The sequence below is a fragment of the Littorina saxatilis genome, linkage group LG16, assembly GCF_037325665.1.
Source record: "Littorina saxatilis isolate snail1 linkage group LG16, US_GU_Lsax_2.0, whole genome shotgun sequence".
NCBI classification, from domain to species: Eukaryota; Metazoa; Mollusca; class Gastropoda; order Littorinimorpha; family Littorinidae; genus Littorina; species Littorina saxatilis.
Window position 1 is genome coordinate 24,476,058 of NC_090260.1, and position 17,500 is coordinate 24,493,557.

The 17,500-nt window shown below is 44.6% G+C and overlaps 1 protein-coding gene across 2 annotated transcripts in view; it reads left to right on the plus strand.

Moving 5' to 3' along the window:
- LOC138950636 (PE-PGRS family protein PE_PGRS26-like) overlaps window positions 1–17,500 on the plus strand; it is a 61,519-nt gene that overhangs the window by 13,619 nt on the left and 30,400 nt on the right. The window contains exons 3-4 of one of the 2 annotated variants that reach the window (XM_070322345.1): window positions 13,557–13,610; window positions 14,178–14,222. The exons of the other annotated variant lie outside the window; for it this stretch is intronic. Of the exons in view, the coding sequence (XP_070178446.1) occupies window positions 13,557–13,610; window positions 14,178–14,222 (99 nt within the window). The remainder of the gene's footprint in view (window positions 1–13,556; window positions 13,611–14,177; window positions 14,223–17,500) is intronic. 2 annotated transcript variants of the gene reach the window in all.

Genomic DNA, 17,500 nt, shown 5'->3' on the forward strand with positions numbered 1-17,500 from the left:
ACGGAATATGCGCGATATAAGCGTCATTGATTGATTGATTGATTAAGCAAATCCCCCAGCAAAAGAAAGTACTCCAAGGGTGTCTCAAAGGTGTCTTAAAGGTGCTGATTAAATGATGTACAATTGTTTAGAAAAAACATTGGCAAGGACTTTAAGTGAACAAACCCGTTGCTTGGAGTTTATGGCAATCCACATACATAGCCCATGCCTGTGCAAAGATATATTATTTGAAGGCTATAGTTCTTGCCTTTTTCTCCCGCAGTCTCTCTTTGTGTCTGTCTTCCTCTCTATATATCTATTTCTCATTGTCTCCGTCTCTGTCTGTCTGTGTGTGTGTCTCTCTCTGTCTCTCTTTGTCTCTGTCTCTGTCTCTGTCGCCCTTTCTCTTTCTCGCTCTCTCAGTCTCGCTCTCTGTGTCTCAGTGGCTCTGTCTGTCTTTCCGTTTTTCTGTCTGTCTGTCTGTCTGTCTGTCTGTCTCTCTCTCTCTCTCTCGCTCTCTCTCTCTCTCTCTCTCTCTCTCTCTCTCTCTCTCTCTCTCTCTCTCTCTCTCTCTCTCTCTCTCTCTCGCTCTCTTTACTCGAGGAAAGTAATACATAATACAGATAGATGTTTGTCGTATTACTGTCATGGTTGCGTGTTTTGTGTAACCTCGCCCTGCCCTTTCCGTGTACGTGACCTAAATCAGTTAATTTTGCTTCTTATTTCTGTCCTGAATAATTTGCGTTTGGTATGCTTTTGCTTCAGCAGTTTCTGGTTAGGACTGCTTTAGGAGTGAAGTTAGGGGTGGGTGTGGGTAATAATGAGGTAAGGGCTGGTGTGGGCGTTAAGGTAAGAATGGATGTCGGTGCGGTTAAGGGAGGGGGGGGGGGTGTCTGAGCGTGGAAGTATGGGTGGGAGTGGGGAGGGGAAGGAGGGAGGTGTATGGGTTGATGTGAAGTGGTCGTGTAGTTTTGGTGGATGGGGCTCCCCTGAAAGCGGCGTATGGCTGCCTGAATGACGGGGTAAACACGGCTATACACGTAGAAACCCACTCGTGCAAAATCAGGAGTGAACGTGAGAGTTTCAGTCCATGAACGAAGAAGAAGAAGAAGAAGAAGAAGAAGAAGAAGAAGAAGAAGAAGAAGAAGAAGAAGAAGAAGAAGAAGAAGAAGAAGAAGAAGGTGGATGGGGTCGAACTGGGCGTGGTGGTAGTTGAGACTTAAAGACTTCAGTCTAAGCTTAAATTTCAAGCCAAGCGATTTTGCTCCTAAGGAGGAAGTATCAACGGGTGGGAAACATGTGCCGCTGCAGTTTTTTTTTCTGTTTTTTTTCTTTCTTTTTTTGACCTCAGTTGCATGCAGGCTGCTTCAGCTCTCCTTTTGCTGTTTCCTTCTTTTCTTTCCTTCTCTTTTTTTCCTTTATTTATTTAATTTTTTTTTTTAATAGGCGGCGAGCATCCTTCTTCATTGATCTTTTTTTTATTGGGTTTTTTTTTCATCAGACTCCCAACATAGTACCCGTTCAAATAAAGGCCATTTTCTATTTACAATTCTGCTGCAGTCTAAATTCTAGCAACAGTGTAATTACCTACACGTTAAGATATGCAGAGTGTTTCCTTGAAACGGGGTAAACTGTAAGCCTGTCACTGTAAAAACATTTCCGCATCTTTAGTACAACACTTCTTTTCACGTTGACTGTGCTGGAAAACTGCGCATATTCAATTCTTTCCTTCGTTGCGTCACAGTGGGTCATGATTTGTAAACGAGTACAACCGGGCGGGAAGGTATGCATGCTAAATTACATTGCAATGCTCCGCACATTTATTACACCCCCGGTATAGGGGTGTGTATAGGTTTCGCTCGATGTGTTTGTTTGTGTGTTTGTGTGTTTGTTTGTGTGTTTGTGTTCGCATATAGATCTCAAGAATGAACGGACCGATCGTCACCAAACTTGGTGAACAGGTTCTATACATTCCTGAGACGGTCCTTACAAAAATTGGGACCAGTCAAACACACGGTTAGGGAGTTATTGGTGGATTAAGATTCTACAAGGACTTATAGAGGAACATATTAATGGTCAAAGGGAAATAACCATTTAATAACCATTCTCACTGCCACCAACTGAGAAGGTTATTTCCCTTTGACGGGGGTGTTTTTCCTACCTCGGAGGAATTTCTTGTTAATGCTAGAAATGCAGGGCAAGGTTAAAGCTCTCATCATGTCACCGCAGGATTCTTGCACATCTGAAATGAAATCGTCTCTTACGTTCTGAGTGTAACTGCGCATATTATATATGAACTTTTATGTGGTACACTGTATCTTAATTTTTTAACGTATAGAACCGGTAGGAAATATAATTATGCATTCTAAATGTTACAAATGTTAAAAATGCGGAGAGCGTTTTACTTGGAAGGCTAAAGCTCAAACCCTGTCACCGCAAGACTGCCTTCTCACTTTAAATATAATGTACATTTACGTTCTAAGTATAACTGCTCATATAAGATATTTTCTTGTGTGTGTTACATTGTGTTTTAAATGTCCAATGTGTATAACCGTGCGAAGACGTATGCATTCTAAACAACAGTGCAATGCTCTGTTCTTTCAGAAATGTTGGGCGTGTTTTACTTGGAAGGTTAAAGCTCAAAACCTGTCCCCGCAAGACTGCCTTTTCACTTTGAATACAATGTAACTGCTCATATCAAATATGTGACCCTCCACCACGGAATGAGTCGCATGTCACCAATGCATGATTTTCATATTTTTACATTTTCATAACGAGATTTTTATGCTCTATCCAGTGGTGAAAACCGTTTTAGAAAAGAGCAAAAACTGTTTGAGTTATAAGCCTGTGACTAAGGTGACCCACACACTGTTACCAGACACTCCTCGGACTTATATCAAGCCTAGCGCAGAACCGCGCGGGGTGACATGCGACTCATTTCGTGGTGGAGGGTCATAAAATAATGTCCTTTTGTGTGTCCCATTGTGCGAAAACGTATGCATTCTAAACAACAGTGTCATGCTGTAAACATTTAAAAATGTTGGAAGTTCTGGATGGTTTTTTTACTGGGCGAGGCACTGTTAACATCTTTAAAACAATACACGTTTGTATGTCCATGGTACTGACGATTGTAGTTGCGCATATTAAAGGGACAGTACTCCATACGGAATCAGTTCAAGGTTAACATTTACCCATTTTTGGTCGTATCGCTGAATTTTGTTTACTAGAGTAGAGCGAAAACGATTAGGGATAGCACTTAACCTTCTCAGATTGGGTTAGCGGTTACATGAAATAAGACCATCCCTTACAGATTCACATTATAAGGGGCCTGCAAGAATAAATTCATAAAGCAAATTCCCACTATGCACAAAAACCTCCAGACTGTTGATTTTGAGGATTCGTCCAAGTGGAGGGATGGTCTTATTCATGGCGAATCCCGGACAGATCTGTGGTGATGAACCGAAACGTTTACAGTGGAAGGACAATGCCTTTAGTTTAATGGCGGAGTCACACCAAGACAACGCACGGCAAGCGCACTGAAAATGAATCAAAAATGGATAATAATGATCAGTGCGTCGTTGTGTGACCGCGGTTTTTTGTAGAAGCACATTTTTGTGCATGCTCAAAAAATCCCAACGCACACAGCGAATGACAACGCATGCGTAGCATTGGTCTAGTGCGCTCGACCAACGAGTAACGCATATTGACGCACACCCAGCGAACGACAACGCACTGGCCAAAATATCAATTTTTCGCGATATTTTCAGTGCGCTGGCCGTGCATCGTCTTGGTGTGACTCCGCCATAAGAGCGTATGTCACTGGGCGTGGCAACGTGTTTAACCTGTCACCGTAAGTTGTCTTCCACATAATGAACACAATCCTTGCTTACGTTCTGAGTGTAAGTAGGAATATTAAATATTATTTATTACATTTAGTCAAGTTTTGACTAAATGTTTTAACATCGAGGGGGAATCGAAACGAGGGTCGTGGTGTATGTGTGTGTGTGTGCGTGTGTGCGTGCGTGCGTGTAGAGCGATTCAGACCAAACTACTGGACCGATCTTTATGAAATTTGACATGAGAGTTCCTGGGTATGATATCCCCGAACGTTTTTTTCCTTGTTTTGATAAATGTCTTTGATGACGTCATATCCGGCTTTTCGTGAAAGTTGAGGCGGCACTGTCACGCTCTCATTTTTCAACCAAATTGGTTGAAATTTTGGTCAAGTAGTCTTCGACGAAGCCCGGAATTCGGTATTGCATTTCAGCTTGGTGGCTTAAAAATTGATTAATGACTTTGGTCATTAAAAATCTGAAAATTGTAACAAAAATTATTTTTTTCTAAAACGATCCACATTTACGTTCATCTTATTCTCCATCATTTGCTGATTCCAAAAACATATAAATATGTTATATTCGGATTAAAAACAAGCTCTGAAAATTAAATATATAAAAATTATTATCAAAATTAAATTGTTGAAATCAATTTAAAAACACTTTCATCTTATTCCTTGTCGGTTCCTGATTCCAAAAACATATAGATATGATATGTTTGGATTAAAAACACGCTCAGAAAGTTAAAACAAAGAGAGGTACAGAAAAGCGTGCTATCCTTCTCAGCGCAAGTACTACCCCGCTCTTCCTGTCAATTTCACTGCCTTTGCCGTGCGCGGTGGACTGACGATGCTACGAGTATACGGTCTTGCTGCGTTGCGTTGCGTTCAGTTTCATTCTGTGAGTTTGACAGCTACTTGATTAAATGTTGTATTTTCGCCTTACGCGACTTGTTTATTTATTTTCATACGTTGTATGTTGTAGGTTGTAATGCTGTGATACATCACACCTGAGTTTCTCGTTGAGATAATAAAGTGTTCTATGTCTAAATATGTCTTTTCCTTGACATATTAATGTGTCTTTATTTTTAAGCGAGAATACCATGTGGCTTCCTGTTTCTGGTCACGCCACAGATGCAGGTCACGTGTGTTTATTCCGGTTGGTTTAACCACTGTGTCATATGTAGTTGGGGGGGGGGGCGGAGATGGGGGGGGCGGAGATGGGGGGGGGGGGGGGGGGGGGGGGGGTGGGGACGTTTGTATGTGTGCGTGTATGAGAGTGTGTGTGTGTGTGTGTGTGTGTCTGTATGTCTGTTTCCCTGTCTGTCTGTCTGTCTGTCTGTCTGTCTGTCTGTCTGTCTGTCTTGCTGTCTGTCCGTCCGTCTATCTGTCTGTTTGTATTTCTGTTCAATTGCCTCTGTGCACGTATGTGTGTGTCTGTATGTGATCGACAACATTCTCATGCGTGTCTTCGTGTTTGCCCGAAAGTGAAGAAGATAATTACGGATGTGTTGTTTCCTTTTTGAAATGATGCGTAGATCTGTCACTGTTGGTGACATATGTATGTTCTTGTTTTGCTAGACGTTTGCTTGTTTGCTGTTTTTTCCTTCAACCTTTGCCCACTAAAGGAGGTGAAAAGTTCTGGTTATCCGGTGGGGAGGGGGGGGGGGTGGCGGGGGGTGTTGTCTGAGGTCCAAGGTTATTCCTTCGTGCAAAACAAATTACTAACGCCCTTGTATTCTTTGACGTTCACGTTAATTTGTGCCCGGCTTTTCGGTGGCACTAAGTTTTTGACATTATGACCGTCGTTATGTTTTCGAGACTAAAACAATTTGCAGAAACAAAAGAAATACCTCCGTCTCTGTCTCTGTGTGTGTGTCTCTCTCTCTCTCTCTCTCTCTCTCTCTCTCTCTCTCTCTCTCTCTCTCTCTCTCTCTCTCTCTCTCTCTCTCTCTCTCTCTTAACTCGCCGATGTCCTGCTTTTTGTGTTGCTGCAATCTGATTGACCTTGCACTTGACACAAAACACGACGCTTAACCCGGCAATTCTATTCTTAAATCTCATTGCACCACTTACATTCAAAAATCCAAGTGTACTGACGTGAAGTGCAGAATGACAATGTAGGCCTGTGGACAAAAGAGGACGACATTTATGACAGATCCGTCGGTTTAACCATCTGCGTCACCATCGTTTACATAAGCAATTGTTGTCTTTCTTCTTCCTAGCCATTATCACCCTTGCCTTACCCCTCCCCTTTGCATACGGAAACACACACACACACACACACACACACACACACACACACACACACACACACACACACAAACGTTCATACAACAGTCTCGACAGAGCATAGGTATAATACAAAGCCATTTAAAAGCTAGAACATGACGTAACTCATGATTAGCGATTAACCCAGCAACGTCAGCTGTCAGCTCTATAATTTTAATTGCACTTACACTGAAGATTTGACAAATGAGCACAGAGTTTAACACTGTACAGTACTTTTACGACATCGGGTTTTACAACAGTTTTGTCACAGTGTGTGATTTAACGATGTACTTCCTGTTTGGTTTATTGCTCCCCCCCCCCCCTCCTCCATTCTCTTTATGTTTTTGTGTTTTTGCTTTCTCTACTATAGTGTGACAGAAGCCTTAACGTATAATACTACAATGCAAATAAAATGCAAATATTACTGAAATGCAATTTTATCACAAAATAAGAACATAATGAATGAATAAATTAAACAATAAATACACAAATGAATAATTAGATCAAGAAAAAAAAGTTAATACTAACAGAATAAAATACATAAGTCAATGAGTAAATTTAAACATTTAAAAAATAGATAAATAATTCATTAAAACCAATACGCTAAGATAAACCTGTCTGCGTAGGTCTGTTCTGTAAGAGAGAGAGCGAGGGGGTGGGGGGGGGGGGGTGAGGGGCGCAGGCAGACAGACAGAGAGAGAAAAAAAACTGCGTTGTCTACCGTCTCATCCACCCCCCCCCCCCCCCCTGGATCCTCCCTCCCCCTTCCACTCTCACTGCGTTTCCCAATACCCTCCAGTGACTTTAGCAAAGAAGGGCGAGTGGGGGTAGGGGGGAGGGGGGGTAAAAGGGTGTCACGCGTGACGACACGATCTGTCACGCTAGCATATCGTCACGTTACCCGGTGTCATGCGCGCGAGACCGACTATTACCTGTCTAACTCCTCGCGCTTTTTTGCTGCATTCTCTCATAGACCAAATAGCCTGGACCGCCAACTCGTCACGTGACCCTTCGAGGTTACGACTCTCGACTTTCAGGGGCGCGTGACGTCCGGTTTGAAAGGCCAGCGATTCGAAGACAGTGAAAAGAAAGCACGCTCCAGTTATTTGTGACAATGGGAGGTGACAATGAACTGGATTTTCCAAAACTCCAAACTAAACTTAACAAAACTCATCGAAAAACATGTTCCATATGCACTTTTGCTGAGTTTATTTTAGCATTTTCAGAACTTACCTCGGCAACTTCGTCCATGTTTACAATCGACACCGGATATGACATCCCCCTGATTTCTGAAAGACCATGTAAGCGTAGGTTCCTAAATGCGAGTGGCCGCTACCTCATAATAGAGAGAAAGAGCGGAGAGAGAGCTAGTTGGCGGTCCAGGATAAATGGTTTATGATTCACTGGAGAGTAACGGGAAGTGCAGGGGGACGGGGAGTGCAGGGGGACGGGGAGTGCAGGGGGACGGGGAGTGCAGGGGGACGGGGAGTGCAGGGGGACGGGAAGTGCAGGGGGACGGGAAGTGCAGGGGGACGGGGAGTGCAGGGGGACGGGAAGTGCAGGGGGACGGGAAGTGCAGGGGGACGGGAAGTGCAGGGGGACGGGGAGTGCAGGGGGACGGGGAGTGCAGGGGGACGGGGAGTGCAGGGGACGGGGAGTGCAGGGGGACGGGAAGTGCAGGGGGACGGGGAGTGCAGGGGGACGGGAAGTGCAGGGGGACGGGGAGTGCAGGGGGACGGGAAGTGCAGGGGGACGGGGAGTGCAGGGGGACGGGGAGTGCAGGGGGACGGGAAGTGCAGGGGGACGGGGAGTGCAGGGGGACGGGGAGTGCAGGGGGACGGGAAGTGCAGGGGGACGGGAAGTGCAGGGGGACGGGGAGTGCAGGGGGACGGGGAGTGCAGGGGGACGGGAAGTGCAGGGGGACGGGGAGTGCAGGGGGACGGGGAGTGCAGGGGGACGGGGAGTGCAGGGGGACGGGGAGTGCAGGGGGACGGGAAGTGCAGGGGGACGGGAAGTGCAGGGGGACGGGGAGTGCAGGGGGACGGGAAGTGCAGGGGGACGGGAAGTGCAGGGGGACGGGGAGTGCAGGGGGACGGGGAGTGCAGGGGGACGGGAAGTGCAGGGGGACGGGGAGTGCAGGGGGACGGGGAGTGCAGGGGGACGGGAAGTGCAGGGGGACGGGAAGTGCAGGGGGACGGGAGGGGAGAGGGACGGGGAGTGCAGGGGGACGGGAAGTGCAGGGGGACGGGGAGTGCAGGGGGACGGGGAGTGCAGGGGGACGGGGAGTGCAGGGGGACGGGGAGTGCAGGGGGACGGGGAGTGCAGGGGGACGGGAAGTGCAGGGGGACGGGGAGTGCAGGGGGACGGGAGGGGAGAGGGGTGGTGTGGGGGGGACGGGAGGGGAGAGGGGTGGTGTGGGGGGGACGGGAGGGGAGAGGGGTGGTGTGGGGGGGACGGGAGGGGAGAGGGGTGGTGTGGGGGGGACGGGAGGGAAGAGGGGTGGTGTGGGCCTACGGTTGACATTGAAGGCCGTGATTTTTCTTTGGTTCTTGCGTGTCTGTCCGTCTGGCTGTCCCATTTCTCTGTCCCATTTCTCTGTCTGTCTGTCTTTGTCTCTGTCTCTGTCTCTGTCTCTGTCTCTCTCTGTTTCTCTGTCTCTCTGTCTCTGTCTCTCAGTCTCTCTCTCTCTCAGTCTCTCTCTCTCTCTTTCTCTCTCTCTCTCTCTATCTCTCTCTCTCTCTCTCTCTATCTCTCTCTATCTCGTATCACGATCTGTCACACTAGCAACTCGTCGTGTTACCAGGTGTCACGCGAGACCGACCGTTACCCGTTGTTCGTGACTAGACTACTCTCTGTATTTGACCAAGCGGATTGACTCAAGTGGCAGTTAAGCAATGAATTCATCACGTCATTCCCACTCTGGACAGAAAGCATCCAGGCAGCTGATTTCTAGTATATGTCCAAGAGGAGGATTGGTTTTGTCTCACGTAAAAACCTGACCAGATTTGATACGGTGACCGTGCTAACCGGAAGGACTGTGGATTTAAAGTAGGGCCACGCTTGGCTGTCTGCCTTGACGTCCACAACGAAGAAAGCTTAGATTATTAAACAGAACAGAGACTGTGTATTCGCACAAGCCAGGATTTGTTTATCACAATATACGCTGCATACATTTGTTTTCCTGACCAAGCTCCAGACATCTGCGTCGCTTGCGACCCGTCACTTTGCTCGCTGGTGTGATTATGACGACCGGCCATCACTGTAGTCTTGTTCCCGTAAAGAAACTACCATTGTTCGCAGCTGATGTGAACAGATTACAGTAGACTGTCGAGGTCGTTTGTTACCTTGTGAACACGACTGGTGACGTGGGTTCGTCACGTCACCCCTTTCGCTCCCGCCTCTCTGCGGCCTGGTCTTAGACGTTGTTTTGTGACAGTATGCAAGCAAGTGACCTGAATGCGAAACGATTTATGAATGTTAGCCTGTAGGCCTGTCCTTAACCGGTGTAACACGAAATTTTTACTCCACGAAAAATTTACTCCGGAGTAAATATTTCGTACGAAATTCTTACTCCGAGTACACTTTTCGTACGAGAAAAGAACTCCACACGGCACGAAAAAATTACTCCCTCCACGAAATTTTTACTCCCCATTTTTTTTACTTCCAGTAAAAATATCGTATGCACAAATGGGATGCGGGCGAAGGGATAATGCCAATAAGTGATCTCGCGCACACGAATGTCGCGCTACCCTCCTTCCACCCCTTCCACCACCAAGACTAACAGGGGACAAGGGAGTAAAAATTTCGTACACCTGGCATGGGAAGTTAAATTGCTTGTGTTTGGGTGAAGTAATTTATTCGTTATTTATTCGTCAGGGGAGTAACATTTGTGTACGAAATGTTTACTCGGAACTCACCTGTCTTGGGGAGTAATTTTCTCGTGAAATGGGGGAGTGCCTTTTTCGTAAAGGGAGTAACTTTTTCGTACGAAATGTTTACTCCGGAGTAAAAATCTCGTGGGAGTCATTTTCTCGTGTTACACCGGGAGAAGTCGACTATGCAAAGTATTCTTCGCGAAGCTGCCCGCACTATTGTTACACCCCCGGTATAGGGGTGTGTATAGGTTTCGCTCGATGTGTTTGTGTGTTTGTGTGTTTGTGTTCGCATATAGATCTCAAGAATGAACGGACCGATCGTCACCAAACTTGGTGAACAGGTTCTATACATTCCTGAGGCAGTCCTTACAAAAATTGGGACCAGTCAAACACACGGTTAGGGAGTTATTGGTGGATTAAGATTCTATAAGTCCTTGTAGAGTGACATATTAATGGTCAAAGGGAAACAACCTTCTCAGTTGGTGGCAGTGGGAATGGTTATTTCCCTTTGACCAACGGGGGTGTTTTTCCTACCTCGAAAGAATTTCTTGTTTTTGAAACATTCTGAGAAAACAGATTTTCCTCTCAAACCAATGCAAAAGAAAGAACAATTTTAAGAGACACATAAACGCACATGTCGAGTTCATTTTGACAAGAAATATTAATATCCAGTCTAGCCTGTCCTGGCCACCCCCGTTACAACGACCACCTGTCTATCGCGACCACCTGAAAGGATCCCCGACGAGCTTCTTCCCTATATAAGTCACCTTTCCATAGGGACTCTTTTTGTTGACCCATTCATGAGCTAGGTCTTTACATACAGGTTGACCTGTACTACTTTTTGAAATTCCACAAGCAAAATTCATAAATATGTCTGTTTGGTTTGGTTTGTTTGTTTGCTTAACGCCCAGCCGACCACGAAGGGCCATATCAGGGCGGTGCTGCTTTGACATTTAACGTGCGCTACACACAAGACAGAAGTCGCAGCACAGGCTTCATGTCTCACCCAGTCACATTATTCTGACACCGGACCAACCAGTCCTAGCACTAACCCCATAATGCCAAACGCCAGGCGGAGCAGCCACTAGATTGACAATTTTAAAGTCTTAGGTATGACCCGGCCGGGGTTCGAACCCACGACCTCCCGATCACGGGGCGGACGCCTTACCACTAGGCCAACCGTGCCGGTAATATGTCTGTTAAAGACCAACACACTTTAAAGGGCGAGAAACACGCAATTCATAAAAGACATTAACTCGTACTGTGTAAACACATGTCTAGAGCTATTAGCAGAACAAACAAGTCGCGTGAAGCGATATAAATACATTTAGTCAAGCTGTCGGCATCAAAGTAACAGATTAACACTAAAAAAAAAATACAGTCATCGTCGAGATTATATTAAAATAGTCTCGACTAACCATACCGAAGACCGAGACGGGTCACGCTCGCCTCCGCGAAGCACGTGTCCGTAGTACTTACTGAACCTATTTTTTTTTCATTCTGAGCACATTTGTAGAGTTAACTTGACATATCTTGACATAATATCTATATAGTTTTTGATTAAGGAGAAGATGAGGAATACAATGCAATCATTTTTAAGTCTGTTTCTGAAAATTAACTAATTAACTAATTTTTAAGCTTCCAAGCTGAAATGCAATCCCATAGTCCGGACTTCGTCGAAGATTAATTGACCAAAATTCCAATCAATTTAATTTAAAAATGAGGGCGTGACAGTGCTGCCTCAACTTTCACCCAAAGTCGGATATGACGTCATCAAAGACATGTATTGAAAAAATGGAAAAAAAGGTCTGGGGATATATATACTAAGAAACTCTCGTGTGAAATGTCATGAAGATCGGTTTAGTAGTTTTCTCTGAATCGCTCCACACACACGCACACACACACACACACACACACACGCACACACACATCCACACACACATCCACACACACACATCCACACACACACACACATCCACACACACACATCCACACACACACACACACACACATCCACACACACACACACACACAAATCTCTCGCCGAACGTGGGGACGAACTCACACTGACAGCGGCCAACTGGATACAAATCCAGCGCGCTACCGACTGAGCTACATTCCCGCCCCCCGTCTATGTTAAAACATAGGTCAAAACTTGACTAAATGTAAAAAGCTAACAACGCAAATAACTACCCAGTTATGAGACCAAGGGTAGGGCGGATGGTGGCGAGAGAGGTGAAGGGAGGGGGAATGGTTACAGTGCCGTGTGCGGGGCTGGGAGCAGTACCCGCCAATGTTTAAGGGCAGAATATAAATGTGCAGTTTCAGCGGCACAGACGATGCACGGCCTATTATTTATGCTGCGATAGGGATCATGACGAGTACTGCCTGTTTTCCTTTCATGCAACGTGTAGCGGGCTGGGATAAGCTGCAGTGCGTCGTCGGTCCTGCTGAAGTTACATATGTGAGCGGAGCCCCTTAGGTCAGGTACCGTCGCGGCTGACGCGCCTCAGTTCTATACCGAACACTGCACCCTCATTCAAGGAACCTGCACCGAGCTGTTCTGGACAACTGTCTTCGCCTACAGGGCAGACTGATACGAAGAGGTGTAAGTTACTACGACCCTAGCGGCTAAGGCAAAGCCAAATGCTCGTCTCAAAACTATAGCGCGACTAAACTAACTTGTGCGTTACCAATGCGTAGGATTTGTAAACAGGGAAACTACACTAGTTGTACATACGTCGTCATTTGTCTGGTAAGGAGAGCAAGCAGCCGCAGCATTTTAGTAATGCAACCAACGGTTCTCTCTCTCTCTCTCTCTCTCTCTCTCTCTCTCTCTCTCTCTCTCTCTCTCTCTCTCTCTCTCTCTCTCTCTCTCTCTCTCTCTCTCTCTCTCTCTCTCTCTCTCTCTCATTCTCTCTCTCTCTCTCTCTCTCTCTCTCTCTCTCTCTCTCTCTCTCTCTCTCTCTCTCTCTCTCTCTCTCTCTCCCCCCTCTCTCTCTCTCCCTCTCTCTCTCTCTTTCTCTTATGTGCGAATATATTTGTACATATACAGTATTTCCTTTGCCTTTCTGTAATGTTGTGTAACATTTGATAATCTAAAGATTAGAATTAAGGGATTCTTCGTGATTTTTCACCACTGCGTGTTTCTATGAGTTTGAAGTTCTTTCTTCGTCTGAAGGCTGGTTTGGGCTTGGCATTGCAGTGTTTTATCTACTCTCTTGGCTGGAAGCTGTTCTGCGTAAGACTGGGCATACGCCTTTCAAGACATTTGAGACTATATCCTTTGGTTTGCAGATATCTACTTATATTACCGCATGCCTTCGGGTTTTCATCGAGTTTGACGTTCTTTCTTCGTCTGTAGGCTGGTTTGGACTTGGCATTGCAGTGTTTTATCTACTCTCTTGGCTGGAAGCTGTTCCATGTTAGCAGTATTTGGAACTACCTGTCAAATAATACACCAATATTTTGTACACATCTTTCAAGGAAGAATCGTTAGCGATGCAGTTTGGGCAGGCAGATATTGAATTGTATTACGCCCCCCCCCCCTTTCGTGCATGTGACCTAATCATATTGCATCTTCTGCTCCTTGTCTTCAGATAATATTGTAAACACCAACTTCCAATTGACGGCAGATACCAACGTCTCAGCAGGTAGGCTTCGTTCAGATGATCATATTTATCTATCTATCTATTGATCTATGTATCTATTTACGTGTTCATAGTATATTTCTTAATTTTACTTGTTAAGAAGATTTTCTATTCAAGTTTTGTTTCCGGTACCTTTAGTTGTTTGCTCTTAACAGACGTAGACGTCATACTTAGTTAGCATTTGTGTTGCTTTAGGAATGTCGAGCCCTAGCTGTATTTCTGTTGTAGGTGTAGCAATAGCTTTTCGGATTTAAATGTATTTGCTCTTTCTACGATTATGTGTATCAGGTCTGTTTTTATTGTTCTGAATTGTCTTCTATTGATTCGTCAATTTAGTGAATTTTGTTCTATCTCAATGGAAACAATATCTTTTTTTGGTATTCTGTTCAAGTGATAATTGGACTTTGAATTATTTCAACATTTTATCTACCAGACATCTAACGGTCCTTTGATGTTTGTCGGTAACTGAAGATGTTACCAGTACGTTTACAATGAGTTTAGTTTTGATTTTATGACGGGTAGTTTATATATAGCCAGTCAGCTCATGTTAATTTTTGCCTGTGTCTGAAGATGTCGCCAATCAGTTTACACTCGGTGGGCCCGGTCTGCCAACAGGTTTGTTCCTTGTATTCACTCAAAGCATGACAAGCAATGTGTTGCTCATACTCATCATATATCTGGAAGCAGGCTTGTTCACTGCAGGTTCATGTCCTGTAGGGTTGCAATTTACAGGGTTTGAGATATGATGAGAAAACTATAGGTTTGCTACAAGCATTGTTGCTTTTGTTCGTGTATACTCTGAAAGCATGACCTGCAATGCGTTGCTTATACTCATCATATATCTGGAAGCAGGCTTTGTAATCTGAAGGTTAAGTTCATGCATGGTTGCAATGTAAATCGCTTTGGGATATGCTGGGGAAAATAAAGGGTTGCTACAGACTTTGTAGCTTTGTTTCTTATAATAATAATAATAAGAAGAAGAACATTTATATAGCGCTGAATCAAAAACTTTCGTTAAAAAGGCTTGCTCTAAGCGCTTGACATCTAAACTAAAACGTCATTCACACTCTTTACAATGATGTACAAGAACTTCATGTCACACTCTTTCATTCAGTATAGCACCATTCACACAGTTGTTATTCTGTACAAGACAATAAGTTAGTCTAACATTTAGAATGTTCATAAGATGAAAACAAGAGAAAACCAGACTGATTAAAAACAACTGCTTAGTGCTAACAAAGCATGAATCTTAATGATAACGTAATACATGTTTAACTGTTAAGACCATAAAAAACCTATATGCTAAAATAACTTCGAACTTTTAAGAACTTCTTATAAGATACACAGCACATCTAGATAAACACCAGAATGATAAAACAAAAGGCAACTCGTTAAAACTATTAATGCATCAATGTCTAAAACACGAAAGACTCAAATATAAGATACACATTTCTCTAGAATTGTTTATTAAAACTGAAACCGACCTGCTCAAAGTAAACCATACCCACCCCCTCCCTATGAGGCATGTACTCAAAGCATGACCTGCAATGCGTTGCTTATACTCATCATATATCTGGAAGCAGGCTTTGTAATCTGAAGGTTAAGTTCATGCATGGTTGCAATGTAAATCGCTTTGGGATATGCTGGGGAAAATAAAGGGTTGCTACAGACTTTGTAGCTTTGTTTCTTGTACTCAAAGCATGACCGGCAATGCGTTGCTCATACTCATCATATAATTATCTGGAAGCAGGCTTATACGCTGAAAGTTAAGGTCCTGGTTGGTTGAAATTTAAAAGGTTTTCGACATGATTGGAAATGTATAGGTTTGCCTACTGTTTTGGAGACTGAATAACCGTCAATTTGACAGACATTGTAGATTGCATTAAATTATATAACTAATTGTGGACTTAACATTATCGTCACAATTGACTTGAGTAACAAGACTCGCTGTGGGTATGCAATATAACTCACGAGAGCTAATAGTTGTACTAATATCCTTTGTTTTTTGTTGTATCTTGATTCCTTGTTAGTTATAAATGTTATTGCATGTGAACGGATTTTAATCATATAAACACAATTTTGGGGTTACGGGATATTATTTCAGAATTTTAATTGTACGTACGAAAGAGTTAGTAATGGGGTTAAGGGGCTTCGGATATACAACGATGTAAAGGGCATGAAATGATTTTGGGCCGAGTATTTATTCGTGTATATATGTATATACACTGTATAGTGGAGTGTGTCTCAAAGATGTGTGTGTGTGTGTGTGCGTGCGTGTGTGTGTATGTGTGTGTGTGTGTGTGTGTACGTGCGTGCGTGTGTGTGTGTGTGTGTGTGTGTGTGTGCGTGTGCGCGTGCGTGTGTGTGTGTGTGTGTGTGTGCGTGTGTGTGTGTGTGTGTGTGCGTGCGTGTGTGTGTGTGTGTGTGTGTGTGTGTGTGAGAGAGTATGTGTGTGGATGGGTGGGTGGGTGGGTGTGTATGTGTGTGTGTGTGTGTGTGTGTGTGTGTGTGTGTGTGTGTTTGATAATGACACGATACGAGATGTGTTAGTGGCGTGTGCTTCATGATAATATACTACAAACACTGATGCTAGGTTCACCCTTTTCACGCACGAACACACGCACGCACACGCACACACATACCAGGCAAACCCCCGCACCACCCTGCACCCCCACCCTCACCCTCACCCTCACCCACACGAACACAAAACAACAATAATTTACACATCTGTGATCTAGACGCTTCCTCTTCGGTGTGGCAGCAATGTTGAACGTGCCTGACTTTCCGATGAACAAAAAGGTGAGTTTACATGCTGTGAATGTTATTACTTTTTAATTATGATTGATATACAGCTGTGGAAAGGAGGGGCGTACTCTAGACAAAAGACAGTTTGTTGTTTTGGGGCGTATTTTGAGGTCCTTCCAGTCGGATGACTTTACCCTGTTTTTACATTTAGTCAAGTTTTTAGTTATTAACATGAAACACCGAGTTTGTCTTTTTGGGCGACCTTGAAGCAGTATGTTTAGACAGGTAAAGGCATGCTCCTTCTCGTGAAAAAGGTCTCATATCTGGCCAGGCTTTTGCATGGAACAAGAATATCCCTCCACTTGGTCACATACCAAAAATGATCAACCTGGGGGCTCTCTGTGCTCAGTCGAAATGTTTAATGAACGAATTTGGTACACACACCTACACACACACACACACACACACACACACACACACACACACACACACACACACCACACACACACACACACACAGACACACACACACACACACACAGTCACACACACACACACACACACACACACACAGACACACACAGTCACACACACACACACACACACACACACAGACTCACACAGTCACACACACACACACACACACACACACACCACAGACACACACAGACACACACAGACACACACACACACACACGCACACACACACACACACACACACACACACACCTATATGTGTGGATGGTTACCTAAGAGGCGGCACTGGGTGCAGTGCCTTTCTAGTGCACTTGCACTACACACACACACACACACACACACACACACACACACACACACACACACACCAATGGATTTTTAAGAAATTAAATTTATGAACACAAATTCCAAAATGGAGGTCCTTGTTGCTGCCCTTCATGCAAACCGGCGTAGCGTGCAGTAAGCTAGTATACATTCCAACTGACCACAGCAAGCAGTCACTGTGTTGATTTATGGTATATGGTCAAGTGGATAAACGATCTTAATTCTTGTAAGAGCCTGGTCAGATCTGAGACATTGAGCTGGACAGATTTTACATGAAGAAGTGTCCCTTTACCTTTTACAAGAAAGTCCAGCATTTCTTGGTAACCCTAATACGAAGGCCAATACGCG